This window comes from Staurois parvus, unplaced genomic scaffold (genome assembly GCF_062004578.1).
Source record: "Staurois parvus isolate SC_StPar_1 unplaced genomic scaffold, SC_StPar_1.0 ptg000544l, whole genome shotgun sequence".
In the NCBI taxonomy this organism is placed as follows: Eukaryota; Metazoa; Chordata; class Amphibia; order Anura; family Ranidae; genus Staurois; species Staurois parvus.
The window spans coordinates 7,934,217-7,956,201 of NW_028318340.1; the positions used below are offsets into that span (position 1 = coordinate 7,934,217).

At 37.9% G+C, this 21,985-nt stretch overlaps 1 protein-coding gene across 7 annotated transcripts in view; it reads right to left on the minus strand.

Annotated features, from left to right (window-relative positions):
* The window catches only part of FRY (FRY microtubule binding protein), a 578,133-nt gene that overhangs the window by 183,474 nt on the left and 372,674 nt on the right, over window positions 1-21,985 (minus strand). For all 7 annotated transcript variants that reach the window (XM_089690883.1, XM_089690880.1, XM_089690882.1 and 4 more), the window contains 9 exons: window positions 21,090-21,229; window positions 13,901-13,991; window positions 11,446-11,525; window positions 11,265-11,345; window positions 7,421-7,589; window positions 5,979-6,071; window positions 5,796-5,894; window positions 4,229-4,330; window positions 451-554 (listed from right to left, as the gene is read on the minus strand). In XM_089690883.1, coding sequence (XP_089547009.1) covers window positions 451-554; window positions 4,229-4,330; window positions 5,796-5,894; window positions 5,979-6,071; window positions 7,421-7,589; window positions 11,265-11,345; window positions 11,446-11,525; window positions 13,901-13,991; window positions 21,090-21,229 — 959 coding nt within the window. The remainder of the gene's footprint in view (window positions 1-450; window positions 555-4,228; window positions 4,331-5,795; window positions 5,895-5,978; window positions 6,072-7,420; window positions 7,590-11,264; window positions 11,346-11,445; window positions 11,526-13,900; window positions 13,992-21,089; window positions 21,230-21,985) is intronic.

Here is a 21,985-nt window from a genome sequence, read left to right on the forward strand (position 1 = left end):
AAGGGATGTACTCATTTATGCTGAACACTGTACACACACACACACACACACACACACACACACACACACACACACACACACACACACACACTATAGATAGATAGATAGATAGATGAATGAAATGGGTTGTTGCAAATCAAACAAAATGTGATGGTGCGTGTTCACTTTCATTGAAAATAGCAGTTTTAAATTACCTGAAGCTTTCAGCACAACCCAAAGATGAACATAGCATATCACAGCTATATGAACATCAAATGGACCTAAACAGTCTCTTAACCTTTTTAACATACTTCCTAACCTGTAACTTGTTGATTTTTTTTATATATTAACTTACCACTATTTTTATCAAGTAGGAAATATGCTCAGGCAGAGAAATTAATTGGCCAACAATGGCCACAAAGATCCCCACCTTCACCCAATCCCGCACACCGCAAGTAACAAGTAACCAACCTCTGGGTAGCTGTGTTACTTTCACATTTAATTCGAATCATATACACCCACAGTAGTCTGTACAAGGATTCCAGTGCAACTCTGGCCATTTTGGGATCTTTATTCTGCAAAAGGAAGACAAACCCAACAGTTACATTCCATCAATACTGCCAGGCACAGTCATAAATATACAACACACGTGTTCTTGCACCAATGTGCAGTGTCTGCTGAATTAACTTTTCATTTGGAGGGGTGTGTCAGATTCTTCTTCACACTGAGCTGACATTTGATGAAAACACACATGACTCATTCCATTCCATGCTTTGTAAGTCATCCAGCTACCGCAGACAGGTTGTAAATACAGAATATACAGAAATTGGAATATGGTGGCAATAACAGTGTATGTATCACTATAAATAATTTATAGTCTTTGTGTTTAGGTAAAACTAAATTGATTAAAATTACAGGTCTTTATACAGTGTGGAACAATTTTTCCATCTTAAAAAAATAATGCAAAAAGCATACTGAATATGCTTTTGAGAAACTAAATTTTCATAGTGGACTAATATTCAGCTTATGAAAGCCAATGTTGACACCCATAGTAACATCTTATGCAGAAAAGAGGTAATCCAGCTGGTTACTATCAAAACATTTCCCTGAGGTTATACTATTCAATCCTAAAAATACATGAAAACTCCAGTATATAATGCAATTATGCACATAAACTACAAAAAACAGATTCTAATCAATAACTTACTACTCTTAAAGTTAAAAGTAGATATCTGATTAGTGTTCCACCGTGATAACCAGAGAGTCAAGAGGATATGATGAGCAGGTTAAATCCTGTCTTAGGGCTCTTTCACACTGATCAGTTTTTCAGGTAAAAAAATGGAAGAAAAAAGAATGAAAAATGCATCTCTTTAAATCCTATGGAACTCTTCACACAAGTCAGTTTAGTTTTAGTTGCGTTTTTAAAAGTCCTGCTTGCTGCATTTTTGGTGCGTGTTTGGAGCATGTTATAAAAAACGCAGCTCCCCATTGAAATGAAAATGCACGAAAAAAAGCACCTATGTTTGTGTGTGTTTTTTTTAGTCACATGTTCATGTTTGCAGGTACATGCTAGGTAATAGGCACCCAGAAAACGCACTGAAAATGTAGCAAAAATAAATATGTCTTTTTACGACATTTTTCTAACGGAGCAGAGTGACTGTTACAGTTGTGGTCATTCCTCTGTCCACTCTTGTCCCCGATCTGAATGCCACAATGCCAATTTAAAGGATAAGTTCACGTTTTGAAAAAAATAAATAAATACATTTTTTTTTTTTGCAAGTAAAAAAAAAATGTACATTTTTCTTTTTTCAAAGCAGCCTGCAGAGCATTGCACCTGCTATCAGCAAATTGCTGGTGCAATGTCAAGCTCCTGCAGACTCTCAGGATAGCTGTATGCCTGTACCTCCCATAAGGGCAGACAGTTACTTGAGAGCAGGAACATCAATGAACTACAAAAGCACTCACCAGCACCTTCGTAGTTCATTAAGAACTAGAAGCCATCAGCAGCTATGGCTGATGGTACTTGTAGTCTATTAATTAAGAAACCGGTGAATGAATGGCGCGGCGATGTGGGCGGAACCCTGCCTGGCCGTGCTGTTTTCAAATTGTGACAGTGGGTGCAGGGAGAGGATCCCTTGCCTCCTGTCATGGGGAGAGAGGTGGTGCATGCTGAACATTGCTTACGTTAGACCCTAAATACGGGTGTAACATGTAACATGTTCAGAAAGGTGAACTTAGCCTTTAAGTAGAGCAAAGAGTAAAGCTACTGATTAAACCCCACCAGAGGACTAATGCAATTTGCAACTCAGATTTACACTGAATAGTTATGATATTTACAGGAAGCAGTATGGGTATAGTAACCCACAGCAGCCAGAGTTCATAGTTTGGTGGGTATATAGTTGGAGACATTGTTGGAGCTGATAAAATTGATCTTCATGAAACCTGGATGTAAAGGATCATACAAGTTTGGGGTGAACAGGCTGCAGATACAGGCAGGTAAAAGGTAGAAAACCAGCTATCAAAAACTGAATGAGCAGTGCTACTGATTTATCCTTGACTACATGAACACCAAGAATATGCCATGGAAGAGTCATAATCACAATGGGCAATAGCCCACTATTTAGCATAATCCTCTGTGTCTCAGCCTGTTTCTACCACCATCAGAGTTCAGTCACATTAAAGGAACAGAGGACGATGATGAGCTTTTGGATGACCTGTTGGACCAAGTCTTTCTTAATCCAACAAGCGTAGATTTTGCTAGGACCCACCTGATGGGAGTGTTCAAAGAATAGACAGAGGCCTTGTGTGAGATAGATTGAGAATGAGTATGATATCTTAAAAAAAATACAAGAGCAAAAGGGTATGCGCATATTCCAAGCTCACATTAGAGACATTTATCATTCACAGACATGAAAACAACGGCTTTTCAAAACAGCCACTTGATCAGGCAAACAATTTGCATAATGTAGAGACTTGTTTTGAGTTTGGAAACGCAAGTGCTATTTTTTTATGTTTATATGGGTCTAAGATGAGCTTGTGATGGGCCAGTGACACCTTTCCTCCTGTCAGCTTAGGACAGTGGAACCATCAGTCATTTGTTTTCTACAGTACTTGCTTGAATCTTGGCTACCTTACTGTCTGGAGTGCTCCCCAATTCTTGTCATTTTTGACCCTAGAGATATAGACCCCCTCTTCTCTCCATTTCACTCCCAATGTCCCCTTATGCTTTCTTCTTCTTGTGGTAACAATTTAATTTATGTATATCCCCATTTGTAAAGAAACCGAACCCTTATTTTAAGATCCATTTGTTCTTCAACAAAATCAAGGCACCCCAAAATAAGTATACTCTATGGAGATAATATATATATTTTGTACTAACAAACTGAATGCATATCTATCTATCCATCACTTGATATCTCTGTTCCAAGACCTGTGAGTGCTTTCCATTATTTTGTATAAATTGGATGAATATCTATCCATCACTTGATATCTACTTTTCAAGACCTGCAAGTGCTTCCATTTCTCATATCTGTATATCTATTCCTCAATCTCTGGCTCAGTACATGCTTCCATGTTTGTTGGTCATAGCGGTATATCACACTGCTATTGATGTAAATTACTGGCCCAACAGGAGAATGTTTGGAGTGCAAACGAAATGTCATAAGAATATCACAGACTCTTTTTCAAAGAATTTTCAAAAAGGATTGCTATCTTTTGTTTTTGCATAAGGTCCCAGTTAATAGAATAAAAAGTGTTAAAAACGGTGGCAATCTAGTATCTTACAATACAAGCTACGTTTGAGTTAGAAGAATCTAGTGTCACCCAATGCACTGGTCATGGTTTTGTGGACTTTAATTAATACCTGCAATCTCTGAGAGAGGTGGCTTGCACAAATAGCACAGGGTTTAAACATGAACAATCCCAACCACTTTGATGTTTCCTAAATGGTACCTAATTATCGCTGCACACCGCTACACTTTGAAATATAGAATAAAGAAGAGTGTGTATGTTCAAAGAACAACAATCCTGTATCTGTCTGGCTGCTATGGACATCACAAACACTTTCACGGTTTTTTGTTTTTCACACAAAAGCGAAGATATTTAACACAAATAACCTTTCAACACACCTATATTAACTATTCACATAGCATGAAACATTCTACTTTTTAGGCTTTCAGCTAAAACATTATTATGTCTTCAATCAGCAAAACACATGAAATGTGACGGAAGGTACAGCTGATGTGTTTACCTTAAGGTTAGATAAGCAGTTGTTGAGAAAAATATGCCATCGGTTCAGAAAGAATTGTTTCTGACTGACGCACAGCAGACATGTCACCAAGGGATACAACGCCTAAAAGAATCAGAAGTTAAGGAGCTGATTTCTATGAATACACTTTAACAAACAACACACAGCTATGCTTTTATTTATGCAGAAGCATCATCTAATCACTCACCACACATGGAGTAAATGTTTTGACTTTTGGGTGTAGTGCAGACTTCTCGCATTTCATTTGTGACTTGTGAATGGCAGTCCCTGCTCTAAAAACTGTTTGTTAACCATTAGGGGAGCATTCTACTTCTATCAAGAAAGTGGAAAGGCCAATAACTGGAAAGTAGATATAGGCTAATCTCCAATTGTGATGATTGGCTGGATTGGGTGAAAGGTATTCTTTCCGGATGAATCGGGATTCTCTGATGCTCCAGAACATGAGAAGAACGGGTCTATAAACAGTTACTAAATTCATGAGGACATGAACTCGAGACACTAAGGGCTCAGTATGCAATTCACTGTTCACAATCTCTAAATGCATTTCAGTCTGACAAGCTCTGTTCATTCCTAAGATATACACACATTAACAGATATCAGCATTAAAGTGAAACTGTATGGGCAGCACAGTGGCAAAATGGTTAGCACTTCCACTTGGCAGCACTAGCTCGTTGGTTCGAGTCCCAACCACAGCACAACCTGCCTGGAGTTTGCATGTTCTCCCTGTGCCTGCATGAGGGTTTTATATATATATATATATATATATGTAATATGTAAAGCGTTGCATAAATTGACAGCGCAATATAAGTACCTGTAATAAAAAAATAAACTGTCACAAAAGCAAGTAGAAAAGTGCTGATGCCTGAATGTCTGACTATTCTGATCAGGCAAAGGTTTTGCACTGACTGTTGGTGTCAAAGGTTATCAACCCCATCCATGCACACTCCTATTCAACCACTGAAGAAACCCATCACAACCGGAACGTATGGAGGGGCAAAAAAGGAGCAGGCAAGATCAGAAATGACCAGAAAGTACAAAGGCTCTGCCTTTTTTGAAAGCCTCTGCATTTCAGCATAGTCCAGGCACTAATAATCGGCTGTACTTTATATCTGTCAGCAGCATTTTTCTTTTTAGCAGAAAAAAACGGGACTATGCATGGCATTGCCCATTAATGTGCTCACCTGCACTCACACACTCACATTTTTAACAGCTTGGTTTACCAAGGTGATGAAAGGAGTCTACCAGGCACAATAGCATGGGTTTCTGAGTCTGGTACTAAGCTACATTCTAATAGACTTTGACTTTCACATACTTTCCTTGCTAAGAGATCTGCAGAAAATGAAAAGTGGAGGTGTGACCCACAGCGACCACCTAATGGTAATATTTTCACTTTGACCCTTTCCAGATTCTTTTTAAAAACAAGGCTGTATGCAGGCAAAACATTCATACTGTTCTATATTTAGTAAAGAAATACCAATGCTTTGTGAACTCATCAGATATTTTTTTTGGGGGGGCGGGATAACTGGAAAAACTTCAGCACACAACTCACCAGTGAGTGTTTCTTCCTGGAAGACAGCTCAAGAGTTGTGTCATAAAGACTCTCCACAAAGTTTCTAAGACAGGGGACATTAACTTCATTTTTCACAGCCTGCAAAACAGGTTAAGAGATCACTGAGCTTCAACAGGCCTCATCCCAACACATTATTCAACAAGTCATTTAAATGTGACTTACAGCAGCTACAGGTACAAGGATTTCCACAAACAGGCCGGCCAAAGCATGCTTGATATCCTTGTCTTTTACTTCGAGGAAATAATGTGCACATTCCTATAACAGACATAAAACATGTTCATGAATAATAAGGACATTGAATGAAAAAAGAATGCAGCTAATGCACACGTTTAACACGCACAGCGCTTTTTACAGTGCATTCAAAAAGAGTAATGTTACAGTATTTGCCTTGTTAAAGAGAAACTGTCAGGAGAAAAGAATGGAAACTGCCACTGCTTCTGAGAATGTTGATTCACGGACTTTCATGCTGGTGCTTTTGCTTCAATGCTGCCTAAGTTACACTTTTCTGATACTGTAGGTTATTCCTTTACACAATAGTGTCGAAGAAAAAGATGTCTATCCCTTTAGAACACTAGCAAAAACAATGAGACATGCTGGAAGTGGAAGGGGTTTCTCTTTGGCTGTGCTACAATTTGTTTTGTTTGATAGTGTCCAATCCTCTTGTAGGCAGCAGTATACCCCAAAAATATTTATGAAATTAATTAAAAAAGAAATAAAAATCCACTTTTGGAAATAGACTAAAAAATAAAAATCCACTTTAAAAATGTTTTACACAGTAATACATATATGCACCTTTGATTAATTTAATTGAATCTCCATTGAATTCTACATATGTGCTGTATCCCCTTGGACATTTTTTCTATGAACCTCTTGCAAACTGAGTGTTGCCTGCTGCACCTTACAGAAAAAAAACAACCAGACCCGTGCTACCTTTAACTTGGAATGTAGCCCAGAGAGTAGATAAAGCTATAAATACAAGGATATGGTCTCACATGTGTTTCTGTTAAATGGCTTTACTTAATAAAATTCTGTGAACAGTTATGATGTGCAGAAGCACACAACCAATCACACATTGGTACCCGCTGTGTATTAAAAATGAACTCCAACTTTACCTTCCATATCTTGCACAGTTGTACAGAAAATGATGTACTGAATTTGCTTACTCTTCTTTCACTGCACACTATAAACATCTATCAGTGTGCATTAGAAGCTGCAGCAAGTCAGATACACCCCTAGCTGGAGAATATAATTTGCAGGCTGATGAATACACAGCATCACCTAGCCCTTTTTTCCCCAGCCTGACTGTCCCAGACCCCCTCTTTATTAATTAGATTCTAGTCTTTTAAACATGGAAGCTCAGCAACAGATTCTTGTTTTCAGGGTACTATGTACCTCACCCTGCTGGCTCCTCGCATCTGCATGCATTGCATAGAGAAGCAAAGATAATGTCACTGGGTCTAAAACAAGGTATGCAATGTAGTTGAAAAGCTTTTATTTAATCATTTGAATGTATGAAAGATTCCTGCATAGATCCATTATGTGCATGAAAAATAAGTCTTCAGTGTCACCCTCTGTACTCTGTCACAGGTGATAAGAAAGCATACCTGCATAAACTGGAGGGAGGCTTCAAAGTCCTCCACAGGATACATCTTAATACGGAAGAATTTCATTCCCATTATAAGACTGATGATGCTTTGAACCACATACGGGTTCTGTTCTTTGTGCCTCAGCTCTTTCAACTCAGCCATAAATTTCTTCTTCACGGAAGGAAACCTGACAAATTAGAGATGACATCAAATAAATGATATGAAATGACTTTCATTCCAGAAGTGAACAATTCTCTATAAAGCTCACTCATGTGATTTACTGGTGTAACCAAACACCCTGAAGCCCTGCCAGACAAGGCAGTGGCTCTGCAAGATAAAAGAAGGCTGTGTCCTAAACAGCATCTTATGTTGAGTTCAAATGACACTCTTTATATCTTATGTTTAAGTTTCATTAATAGTAATGTTAAACTAAGTAATCCTGTAGCATGGTACTGCTGCCAATCTGTACTGCACTGAAAAAAAAAAAAAAACATAAGACCAGACGCTGAATGCTTAAGGGCCTCCCAATGATCTTCCACTGCATTACCCAATTAATACCATTACAGGGCAGAGGCTGGCATCTAAGGTTACAAATAAAAACGTTTCATATGGGAAGCATTCTTTAAGTTGCTGAGGCTGGCCTTAAAATATCAACTTCTACACTAGAATGCAGTCAGGTTCACTTTGTCCTGACCTTTTGTGGACATAGAGTTGTATACAAAAGTTTGGGTGTCAGCAAATGCATGCAATGTCAGCAAAGGAACAAACAAATATATTTCTACAAATGTGAATGCAAAATTAATATTTAGATTCTGAAACTGACTTAGTAATATTTAAACCAGTGTTTCTCAACCTTTTTTCAGTCAATCAATGACAATGTCAAGGCATTTTCTAAAATTATGGACAGTCTTGAGGCACCCCATACTAAAATGGAAAAACTGTTCCAATAGTTTTATATAACGCAGCAACATCCACACATGTAGGACACCCAACATTAGAGCTGATTTATTCTTCCAAAGCAAATACACTTTTGTACACTGGTACTGACTAGTATTCCAGCGTTTCTCTTCTCCCTCAGTTTTTTCTCCATCACTGAGCTAATGTGAACCCAGCACTGATGGAGAGGAGCAGGAGAGGGTCAAAGTAAGATGCTGTGCAGTCAACCAGCACCCTCCTTATCAACTGATGTCATTGGTTGTCAAGACGCCGGCGGCTAGAAGGTCATAATGGTGCACAATGAAAACCTGTGGCTTTGTGTAACTAAAAGGCAGGCTTGTTTCACCCGCTGGCTTATATACAGGTTTTGGGTAATTTTCAGACATTTTGCCAAGGCACCCCTGAAGAAACCTCAAGGCACCACAGGGTACCTGGGCACCCTGGTTGGAAAACCACAAGATGCAGAAAGTTTGGGCAACCTGTCAATCAACACTTAGTAACTAGATCAGATCATCCCAACACCTCATGTAACATTTTTTCTTCAGAAATGTTTTCTCAAACTTGCAAACTGCTTCCATTTTACAAACAAATGGTCATAAATGGATTCTGATTGTACAATCTCTATACAGTTTCCACTAGTTGCATCTGTGTGTAACTCGAGTGCAGGCCCTTGGACTACATATTTGTCGGCAGATCTAAATGAGAATGTCCAATCAGATTGTATGGTCAGCTTTAAATACCCATATATTTAACAACTACCTATAATTTTTCAACAATTTATAATGTATTTTTTTTTCAAATTGCTAAAGATCAATAAGCTTTACGAGTCACCGTCCAGGATCGATCAGCTTACGTTGCAAGGAACACTTCAGTTATCATAGGGGTCAATATTTTCTTGAATGAATGATACCCAATCACCATGGATGACAGGGCAGTGCTTTATAGGTGGAGAGCCACCAGCCTTTACAAGGCTAAGCAGTCTCATCAAACATGCAATGACAACATTTCTCTTTATTTATTCTCCTCTGTGTTTATTTCCAATGTCCTCTGCCCCCCAAATTCTATAGATTATAAGTGACATATACAGACAAGTATGTGAATTCCTGCAAGGAAAATAGTGAAGTAGCTTGTGATCTCAGGGGAACAGATCTGCTTTATGCATACCACATGTGAAAATGTCCCCTGCTCTCTTAAACTGGTTAGGCACTTGACATGGAACAAAAAAAAAAAAAAAAATCTTTTGTCCAGTCTTATATAAATGTCTTATAAAAGTCTGCTAGTAGAAGTCCCCAAAATCTGATATACACAGTGTTGCCAATCTAATATGCTTTCAGGTACCAGGAGCTGGAGCTGTTTAGGTAGCTGGGATACAAAAGCACAGAGAGGACCTCAGCACTGTAATTTCTGATATTTTATTCTGGGATCCAATAAAAATCAGTGTAATAGAACTGCAGCTACTTTGGACAGGCCAACAGTCCACAAACATGTATTTCGACTTGTGGTTCCTCCTAAAAAATATTCTGTATTGTTGCACCTACTTGATTGCCACATTCTGTTCTATGACTAAGATTACTCACAGGATGTCAGCTGTGTATGAGAAAAGATTCCCTCACTGTGATCAGAATATCATCTCAAACATATATGAAGTTCTCATGGTCCTCTGGAGGGACCTTAAGAGAGTTATTCAAGGCTACGCTACATAAATAATTTTTTAGCGTACTGTCCTTTTAAAACTAGACCTATAACCAAAAATCACCATAAAGCTGTGTTAACAGTCTTTCAGGGGTGTGCAAATAAAACAAATCAGAAGGGCTAACATCCTCACGTTTCCTGGAGGAATTATTCCCTGCTCCCTTCAGTGCTAGCTACATGTATGAAAGCCTAGGTCTTATGTTCTAAGGGGGTTAATTTACTGGAGCAATGACAGTGTGATTTCACTTTGCAAAGAGAATGTTGGTAAAGAAGTTGAAACTGTGCTCCAATTAAATACCCAATCATGTGTGAGTGCAAAAATTGATTTTTGATAGCAAATAATTAGATATTTCAAGTAAACACTAGATCACCTTATTTACCAATACTCAATTTAAAAACTGTGCGCTTTGCTAAATGCATAAACTTTACTGTTTCACCGGCTTGCTATAGGGGCACGCGGAGAGGAGGAGGAGGAGTCAAGGTCGCCGACGGAGACCCCACAAGAGGAAGTTTGGGGCCGCTCTGTGCAAAACCATTGCACAGAGCAGGTAAGTAAAACATTTTATTATTTCCAAAAAACTACTTTCAAAACACTTACAAGTCTTATCCTTCCCTACCCTATGATGTACAGTGAAAGGAGAAGCGGAAGACTGATGAGATAATCTATTTGGTACTCCTCCTTTGATTTGACCTCTGCTGTACAGCAAACTGTAAGAGGCTGATACCAAATCTAATTCTGATACCTAGACTGCTTACATTACAAAATACATTTACTGATTTATTAATAAATACGGACATGTATTAAAGCAGAACTAAACCTTCCTATTCATACAGCCAAGGAAGCTGCCATCTTAGCCTCTGTTTGATCTGCGGTTGCGATGGTGCTGCATATGTGACACCAGCCATTTCATGACTTAACATTTCATTTGAGAGCTCAAGCAACTGTGACAATTATCATTCATGGCATGCCATGGATGTAACCGTTTTGCAAAACATTTAAATTGATAGGTTTAGTTCTGCTTTAATTTGTGTCTTTTATATGTGCCCACATTCTGCATCAAGATAGCTCCACGAAAAACTATATTTGGCGCTTCTTAAAGCGGTACTAAACTCAAAACATTTTTTACCTTAATACTTTCCCTGCATTAAGGCAAAAAACACCACGCTACTTGTTCATCTTTAAGCAAAACAACGGTATAACATTCAGTGATAATATTCACAAGAGTATACTTACTTCGACTGTGCTAATACTCCTATAACTTCTGCGTATAGATCAGCCACTATATGCATATTACCAGTGTTTGGACCTAGATAACTAAAGGGAACAAAAAAAAAAAAAAAAAAGATTATGAGCAATAAAATATATTATTAGGAAAAAAAATAATAATTATGTAGTCAGTTCTGAATCACATTACCCTTCCTTGTATTTAAAGTGCTTAAAAGCCAATGTAATTACATCATGAACCAAGCTGTCAATTACTGGATGTAAGGGAATCTAGAAATACAAAGAATATAGTTTAATAATTTAATAGTATAACAACCTTGTCATAAAAGATAATAGCCAGTTAAGATTTTTTAAATCAAATAATTTTAACTTGCTAGAAAAAAAATCCTTTACTTATATAACATGCAGTATGTTTTAACACGCTTCAACATGCTTGTTTTCTTACTAATGTCCAATTCTCCCATAAACTTCCTTGTTTTGCATATTCTAAACTCTAAATTTTTAAGTATGTAATATTGGAATGTATAACAACATATGTGTTATCTGTATGTTTGTCGCACTGTATAGTGGGATGGAAGCAGGAATCTGGCACATGACCCCTTGCTCTTAAAGTGCCTTAGGGGTCTCTCCGAGTATTTGTAGGTGTGGGACCAGTTGAACAAGGATGGTTCTTGGGCACGAATTCCATTTTCCTTGATACTATTAGGGGATTCTCATTTTTTGCCCATGGAGAATGTTTAACCTTTTTTCCTTTTTAAAGAATAAGGGGTGTGTTGAGGTTAGGCATTTCCGCATGCTCAAGAGTTTCCATTCTAAAACACTTGACTCACTGGGGTTTATTTACTAAAGCTGGAGAGTCCAAAATCAGACTCCCTTCTGCATAGAAACCAATCAACTTCCAGGTTTCATTGCCAAAGCTTCATTGAACAAGCTGAGGTTAGAAGCTGATTGGTTTCTATGCAGAAGGGAGTCTGATTTTGGACTCTCCAGCTTTAGTAAATAAACCCCACTGCATCAGGAATGGGACCCTTCTTTCCTAGAGTCTTGGAAATAGAACCAGCTGCTTAATTTTCAGCATAGCCTAAGGACACCGTTTAAGTTGTGCAAAGACCTTACCCCCTTTGAGTTGCTGTAAAAAATCATGACCCTTCTCTTTGGCCCCTCTCAGACACCTATAAATTGCTTATGGGAAAAATATCTCAGTCTATCCCATATTATGTCGAGGCATTAGAGATGCAGTTGGGATGCACATATTTAGAGGCGGTTGATCTCTAGGACTGTCAAGCTGACTCACACCTCCTCTATTCAATCTAAGATGCAAGAATCTTGCTATACGTTTCTATCTCGGTGGTATAGGGTGCCTGCTAAGGTGTCTCTGATATACCCAACAGTTTCTGCACATTGTTGGTGGGGGTGTGGTGAGCAAGGTACAATCTTACATCTGTAGTGGAAGGATTCCCCCAACTTAGGCTTTTCTGGAAAGAGGTACAAGATCTCTTTGTGAAGGCCACACAACACATTCTTCTGGACAACCCCATTCATGCAACCCTAAGTCAATTGAGTAGTATAAAAGATCCTCTCTACCATACTTGCTAAATACTGCAAAAAGCTTGCTACTTTTATTATGGAAGCAAAGTAAAGCCCCTACATTGAAGGGGCTTACGAGAGTTCAGTTTACCACGTGTACCAAGTTGCAAGATCATTATCAGCAATTTTATAATTCTTGGGCCTTTTGGATTGAATTTACCCTCCTCTGCAGCATAAAAGCCAATCATGTCAGCTCTCTGAATGTGGTTGTCTCTGTAATTTTGAGTGGGCTCTATGGGCTTGGATGATAGAAATTGAGATGGGTGACAAGACAGATGGATCTTTACTGTTTCCTTCCTTTATTCCTCCTCCTTGCTGGTTTTGGGTCTCACCTGTTTTTCACAATCTGGATTATTGGAATACTGTAGGTCATTGTTTTTTGTTTGCAAACCTTCACATTGTGACTATATCAATGTGAAGACTGGTTCAAAGCTATCATTCCCGTAACACGGTTTCAACAATGTGATATACTGTATGCATGGAATTTTCTTATTGATTTTATTAATGAAATACAGATTTTGTGTTCTCATTGTCTTGAAAGGGAATAAAAGCAGTTATGAAGCCCTTAAAAACTAGTTAATAACCCTTTTTAAGTGTAAATTGGATGAACAACCCTGCAGGCAGCATGGCTTTTCTAGTATGGACTAGAAAAGGGAGCTAGAAGCATGATTTCCCAGAATAAGAAAATGGATTAAAAAGCATGGCGTTTCTAGACTAAGTTTAGGCTAAAAAAAAGGGAGCTGAACTCTGGTTGCCAAATGTAACAAAAGCAGGTTCCTTAACTCTAGTTCTTATAATGAAACCAAAGAATGTTATACAGTGCAGAAAGATACATATTTCTATGACAGCATATGGGTAGTCAAAACAATTCAGTAGGCATCCACAGATATCCTATAGCTAAATTAATATAAAAGGGCATCTGCTGGCCACATAATGTATACAATGTCACTTAATTCAATCAACTGTGCATTATCAGCTTCCTGAAACCATAGGAAGAAATTCTGTTGAGCCACTTAATGAAAACTATGAACATGTACTCAGTGGCAGAGTCATCTTACCTGTTTTAAAACTTCAATAAGAACTAATGAAAAAATAAAATCAATTGCCAGATCCCTCCTTTCCATCAAGTAATCTTTTTGCTGCTCATCACTGTATAGGGCGAAAAAAAGGAAATAGACATTACTAATTGATTTTCTTATAATACGGAACATCAATCTATTAATAATCTAATTATGGAAACAGCAGGAAGTCAAACTGCAATAATGGCTATGAACATTCAAAAATATATTAATGGAAAAGAAAGTACTTTTGTAAACACTAATATTGGTTGAGTGATAAGATTATTTTCAGTGTGATCGTACTTGTACAATGACTGCACATATGTACTGTATTGTGCATAAGAGTGTAAACGAGTGGCTGGCAAGAGCAACGAGATTGTCCATTTAATGGCTCCATATGAAATATCTACTATATGTCAAACCAACACCATGGCTCTGCAGGACTTAGATCTTCATTTGTTGCAATGACAACCAATTTGCATACTTCCAATATAATCCCACTTGCTGATATGGAGAGGATTTTTGGGCTCAGTATATTCAATGTAAGAGTATTGGCAAACATTGATGCAGGATTTCACTCTCCACTATAACCAGGCCCCATAGATCTGCTCAATACAATAATCTTTTGAGCACAACTGTAAACTGCAAAATTCACATAGGGTCTTCACGGCTGCTTGATGGCTTGTGTGTAAGAGAGAGCATAATGACCACTGTGGTATTTCATCTAATACACTCTAGGAATGAAGTGGGAAACTAATAAACTTGAGCTGCCTGCCCAACAGTATGCAGAAAAATGTAAATGTTTGGCTACTAAAAAGCAGGTTTATGTCTCATATTAAACATTTTTTGAAAAGAAGCAGAAAAGTATACAGATAAACTAGAAAATGAATATACAGTATTTTCATACATATACAGTTGTGCATAAAAGTTTGCATCTCTGGCAGAAATCATGAAGTTTTGGCATTGATATTGAATATATGACTGATCATACCAAAAAAACTTGTTTAAGTCTTATTTTATGATAGTGACCATAGAAAGCCATTTCTCATCACATAGTTGTTTGGCTCCTTTTTAAATCATAATGATAACAGATCACCCAAATGGCCCTGATCAAAAGTTTACATACCCTGGAATGTTTGGCCTTGGTACAGACACACAAGGTGACACACAAGGGTTAAAATGCCAATTAGAGGTTAATGTCCCACATCTGTGGCTTTTTAAATTGCAATTGGCGTCTGTGTATAAATAGTCAATGTATTTGTTAGCTGTCACATGGATGCACTGAGCAGGCTAGATACTGAGCCATGGGGATCAGAAAAGAACTGTCAAAAGATCTGCGTAACAAAGTAATAGAACTTTATAAAGATGGAAAAAGATTTAAAAAGATATCCAAAGCCTTTAATATGCCAGCCAGTACAGTTCAATCACTTATTAAGAAGTGGAAAATTCGGGGATCTCTTGATATCAAGCCAAGGTCAGGTAGACCAAGAAAGACTGAAGCCACAATTGCCAGAAGAGTTGTTCAGGATACAAAAAAAAAAACCTACAGGTAACCTCGGGAAAAATACTGGCTGCCTTGGAAAAAAGAAGGTGTGGTTGTTTCAAGGAGCACAATATGATGCTACTTGAAACAGAATGAGCTACATGGCAGAGTTGCCAGAAAGAAGCCTTTACTGTGTCAATGCCAAAAAACGCCCAGTTACAATATACCTGATAACACCTTAACATGCCACACAGCTTCCGGTATACTGTAATCTGGAATGACCAGACCGAAATAGAGCTTTATGGTCACAACGATAAGCTTTATGTTTGGAGAGGGGTCAACAAGGCCTACAGGGACAAGAATACCATCCCCGCTGTGAAGCATGGTGGTGGTTCACTGAGGTTTTGAAGGTGTGTGAGCTCTAAAAGCACGGGGAATCTTGTGAATATTGATGGCGAGATGAACGCAGCATGTTGATTATGAATCCCATAAGAAATAAAAAGTATATGTTTTGCCTGCTCACTCATGGTTTCTTTATTTTACATACTGTATATTACCAATTCTCCAGGGGTATGCAAACTTTTGAACACAAATGTATAAACATACACACAAATTCATTAGAGTGTAACCAACAGGCACCTACTGGTCTGAGCCTAAGGTAGCAGGGTTATAATTAGCGCACCTACGTTCTGACACTTGGAAGTCCAGTATCGCAACTATGCAGGAACTGCTGGAGGAATCACAAGATTCTCTGACTCTATAACCCAAGAAATGGCAGGAGCAGTGTAGTAATCTGCAAGCTTTCAATACACATGCTGCCATTAGAATGGTATACTAGTTTTATGTTTTGTACTAATAATAATTATGCAACTTGGTTGCTGGTAGTAATAGAAAAGCCAAAATCATGTACATTTGGCTAAGGTAAACACAGCTCTATTAACAGATTGTATACCTAAGTGAGGTGATGGTTCTTCATGCTGAGAGCTACAATGTGCTCTCTGGGTTCTCTGTTAATGCATCCCTATACAGAGGCAACATAACATATCTTACCGTACTTGGCCACTGAAGACCAGAAGATGAGACGGTCTTGGCACATACACAAGCCACTTCTCACACATGATAAATGAATACAAGGAATTTCACTCAGGGGAATTAGAACACTTGTGTTAAAACTGGAAAGCCCTTGTCACTCCAGTAAACACAAAAAAGAGAGAGTCCAGCTGTACAGAAAGAAAGGGTGGTCTTCCCTGGAAGTTGCGGGTACAACACTTTAAATGAACAGAATTAAAGCTGTCCTTTCTACATCAGTATTACAATAAAATCATTGAAGAGTCCATGAACAACTCAGAGGTAATGAATAAATAGGCTTTAAAAGACGGGACACTTTTTTTGCAAATCGGTCTGTTGGGAGTTATGGTATTCTGGAACATATATGTGTAAAAAAAAATTCATTTTTCCAGACAACTTTTTACAGAACTAGTTGTCCTCTTAACATTTTTTTCCAAAATATACTTTATTTTAACTCCCTAATGGCAAAACCATTTTCTTGCTGTCTCATTTTTTAAGATACTATTCAGCTTAGGGCTTTACTGATGCCTTACCTAATTTCTGCACTGGCTGAAGGGGCCAGAAGTATCCTATAGGAGTAACATCCTAAACTAGACCAAGTTGAAATCTCAGCTGAGAAACAGAACAGCTGTGTCCACAGAACATTGGAAAAGTTAAATAACAGGGTAACACTGTATATTAACAGCCAATTGTAAAGCTGCACAAAACTTTTAAACCTTTTTTTTTTTATTTACAATAAGGCCCCTTTTACATGGGAAGGATCTGTTTTTCTCAGCATGGGATCTGTCCGCTAATCCCCTGCTAAGCAGAACAGAGCAGGCGGATGACAGGTCCATGTCCGCTCTGCTTATGCAGAGTGGCATGGACAAAGCCTGCTCTGCTCTATGAGCAGTTGGATGCAAGTGTACCAGCTATCCTTTTACACCCGTGACGTGGCTGTGTGGTGACTGGATGTGATTTGAGAACCAGAACCGGAATTCATGCGGTAATGAGGTCTGAGTAGTCTGACGGTGGTGAGAGCCATTATCATATTACCACACCTGATGCCTATCCACATATATACAGTATATGATGAACGATTTTAATACAATGTATCTTGTGAGTGGCATTTCATTTTAAATAAAGCTTTATGTATTGGTTACTGTACCATTGGAGGTAATTTTTATCTTTTCATGGTGGTGATACTTGGTGGAGTGGAGTTGTATGAAGGTTAATGCATCAGATATCTAAAGTGGAATCTCAAAAGTGAATCATGCCAAACATGAAAGTGGAAGGCATGTAGGTCTGGTTAGTGTATATCCTGAACGGAGTGATTTCTTATGAGAACTTGGTGGTGTTTTAGGCTGTTAAGCAGCAAGTTTATGGACAATCCAAGCACTTTGATTTGCACATAATGGATATTATAAACTTATGTTACGAAGGACAATTTTTTGATGATCCACAGTTTTTGCTAAATTTTTGATGTTTATTATTTACAGCACCACTGTGAAGGGCATATATCACATTATACTTGTTATCCTTTTACATCCGACTGCCCTCAGATTGGAGATAGGCGAGTGTAAACGGACCCAATCTGTTTACACCTGCTGCTCCTACATAGAGGGTCCAATTAGGTCTGCCTTAAAAACAGACAAGCAGACCCAATTAGACTGCTTGTGTGAAAGGGACCTTAGGTAACACTGTTCAACAAATTTTTATTTTTTGCCAGTTTTGGAAACAAAAGGATCCATTTCTTAATGAATTTCACATTCTGAGTTCAAATATAACAATGAAATTTGTCAATTGGCTCTAGTTTTTCTGTAAACGGAAAGTTTTCTACTATAGGCGTAATGACTACATAATGCACAATAATTATATAGATAGATGTCTTTCCACAAATATAAAGCAAGTGATATTGACTACATAACAAAGCCTAAATGGCATAATATATTGCATAGGATTACCAAGAAAAATTATAGCCATAAGCTAAGTTGAATCATTTTAATACTTAGGATTCTCACTAGTTTTGTGTTCAGTTTGTGTCGGTTTTGCTTCTCTTGGCTTTTCTCTTGTATTCGAGGAAAGGGCTATCTCTTACAACTGCACGTGACTACACGCTTCAGGTTCTTCCTCACTTGACTCAACCACGAAGGATTCTGGTGCTTTAGGAATTGGTAGCCCCTCTCCATGAGGAACTGGACGTATTGCCGATGGAATATTTGGATAGTGCACAGATAACTTTTTCTTCTTATTTAGCCCTTTTACAATTGGAGGCACCATACAAAAGTAACAATTACTAACATGATCTGTTGGCTCTCTCCAAATCATTGGCACAGCGAAAGGCATAGATGCCTTTTTTCCATTCAACCATTGCTCCAGTGCCGTCCCACAAGAATTGCAGCATATATGTGGTGCCCAGCTCTTGTCCTGGTCTCCTATCTTGCAGCCAAAATACAAGTTGTAGGCTTTCTTAATCATTCCTGTTACCCTCCTTTTTTGTGAGATAAAAGTTATTTTACCGCAGATATAGCAGAAATTATCTGCTTTATTCACACAAGTTCGAGGCATTACTGAGTAGCCTATATAAGCATAAAACGAAATGTAAAGACGCTGTCGAACTACAATCAGCTACAGATACTGCAGCTTTTATGCAGTGAAGTGATGCAATTAAAGGCTAATATTGCATCATCTCAGTATACATGCAATTTTCTATTGGTCACCAGTATCAATTGCGCAATAGCCAGCTGAAGTTGCATCATAATTTTGAATGGCTTGCCTCATTAGATGGGTGAATATATCATGGAAACTAGAGCCAATCAACATTTTTTAGGGTCATTTTCATTTTCAGCACCCCAAAATTATGTAAGATTAGCTAATTTTATGCCCAAAACTTTTTACCTGTTGAACAGTGTAATTGATCTAATTTGGAGCAACCAGAATCTGGAGCAGCTGTTCATGGCACCCAATCAACTTCTACCTTGAATGTTCAAAGCTTAATTGAACAAGCTGAAGATAGAAGCTGATTGGTTACCATGCAAAGCTACTCCAGTTTTAATAAATTCCTTTCATACACTTTAATAAAATCTTAAAAAGTACCTGTCAGGATCCAAAAAGGGTCCCTGTAATGTCCCTGCATTCCAGACCCAGGCTATAGACAACACCACAACTTCTGTCCAAGTTACCACTAAACCTCACATCTTCCTAACATTTAGCCTTACCCCCTGCCATTCGGCAATGCAGTGGTACTGAGTACTGATGTACTGGCATTGCATTGTTTAATGAAAAGGGGGCAGGGTTAACCACTAATTTGGGCAGAAGTTGAGACCCCTGCATATACGCCTAAAGCCTAGTACACACAATGAGAAAATCAGACAAAAAAACCCCACACTTTTCTGATCATTCGTACGCAGCTTTGGAGAGCCGATCATGACAGTTCATGCGAAAATATCTGAAGGAACAAGCATGAACATTTTTCTCGTACAATAACAGATCAAACAGTTTTCGTTTACTAAGTACAGTATTCGCTCATAAAAAATTGAGTGACCAAGACTGCACATGATCAAAAGAATACATTACAATACAATACATTCTATCACCACAGGAAGTTGTATTCTGTCTTACGAGAATTTTCTTAACTTTAGTAACCTATTAATTTTTTATGTGGGACTAGCATGCAAAAAACAAACAAAAACAAAAACAGACAATCATTTGTCCGATATTCTCATCATGTGCCCGAGGCCTGGAAAGCAGGAGATCCAACAGACACAGAAATCAGTTTGAAGACTTGCACTGCTATATAAGCCAACACAAGGTACCTTAGGCACTTATAGGTTTTCTTGATAATTTGGCAAGTGCCACAAAGCTGCTTTATTTTCTCCAGAATATTCTGGCAAATTCTTTTGACAAGCTGTGCATCTTGGCTAACATATGAATTTAGCAGATTGTAAGCTGAAAAAAGGGGTTGAATTACACAAGAATTGTTGTAACTCTGGTTCTCAACTACTTTTGGGGTATATCTATCAAAATCAAAGTAAAGAAAGACAAAGCTAAAATGAAGTTAATCCCAACAGCAAGCAATCAGGTCTTTATCTCATTCAGCAGAGCCACAAAACAAGGAATTCATTTTTGGTCCTATTTCTTGTCACCAATTTTGGAAAGTTAGTGTGTGTGGCTTCAAAGAACCCTTTCATGAGAAAAATATGGAATCTGCCACCTACCTTCACTCTGCAAGTCATAACTTTAAACAAAAGACCACAATGACAGTCCCCTATTTCTATCCTGATAGGTTAATTTTAACTCAAAAGTTTCACTTGTTTAACCTACTATGATTGATTCTGGGCAATTTCAACCATAAATCTTAGCAGGATAATCTAATATGTTTACTAGTGTGGCAAAGTTTTAATACGGCAATAAAGGGGAAATCACTATTTTTTTGTAAAAGATATAATAGAAAAATTTAATTGGTTTTGACAATTCTTTGCCTTTGTTATTGGCAAGTGCCAATTTGTGTAATTATGCTATTTATGCTACATACAAACATAGATACATAAAGAACAGGAAGCATGTTTGCCCTTTATTTAGTTCTTAACGGTATAATATGTGATACTCATTAGCTGCCTCACACACACACTACATACAATATATATATAGCAATCTTACCCTTTGGATTTGGTGTTTGTCCTTGGCCTATATTCATGTGACTCATCTTCGATGCCATTCTGACGTTTGTACCAGTCAAACAAAGTGCGCAGTATAGAGGGTAAGCAATAGTCTGACAAAGAGCTCATTGAGCTAATTACCTGGCAAGAGAACAAAATAATATAGATATTAATACAATTAAACTTCTGAAAGATGAACAAACAATCTCAAACAGGACTGAATGTCAACAGATAAAGGCCACTGACTTAAAAGGAGAATAATCAAAACTTATGACAAGTTATATGCTATTAGTCATGATAAAAGATCCAGCAATGAGAGGGGTTATGCCTGGGAATGCACATTATAAGAGTATGATTGGGCAGTATGGTATCGTCAAACACAGCCAGCTTTGCAAAAGTGCTGACACAAGCCCCTCTCCTTTGGGACTAAAAGCGGACCATCCACAAATTCTGAACAAAGCAGCTGCAGGACCGGGGTCAACTGTCTGATGTTGAAGTGGGAGAAATTTTGGGTTCTATTGATCACCAGTGTCTTTGGCTCAATATTAAAATAAGAAATGAAAAATCATTTACAAAAAGAAAAAGGTTTTAGATTCCAAAACGACAAATATTTCTGAAATGGTTAAGTTTTTAAAAAAATTAGTTGAAAGGTTGGAGTAAAAAGACAGGAGTAAGTATTCAGTGAGCACTGTTAAAGTCTATCATCCTGGGAGCAACTAATTATATGTCAGGCAAGTTATTAAGAATAAACAGAAGAAAAAAACAATTGGTTCACTAAAGAGGTAAGTAGGATAGCAAAGGAGAGACAATCAGCATATAGAAGATTCAAGGAAACAGGAGGTGTAGCTGACAAAGAAGACTATAAAAATAGACAAAAGGAGGCCAAACTCATCAGTA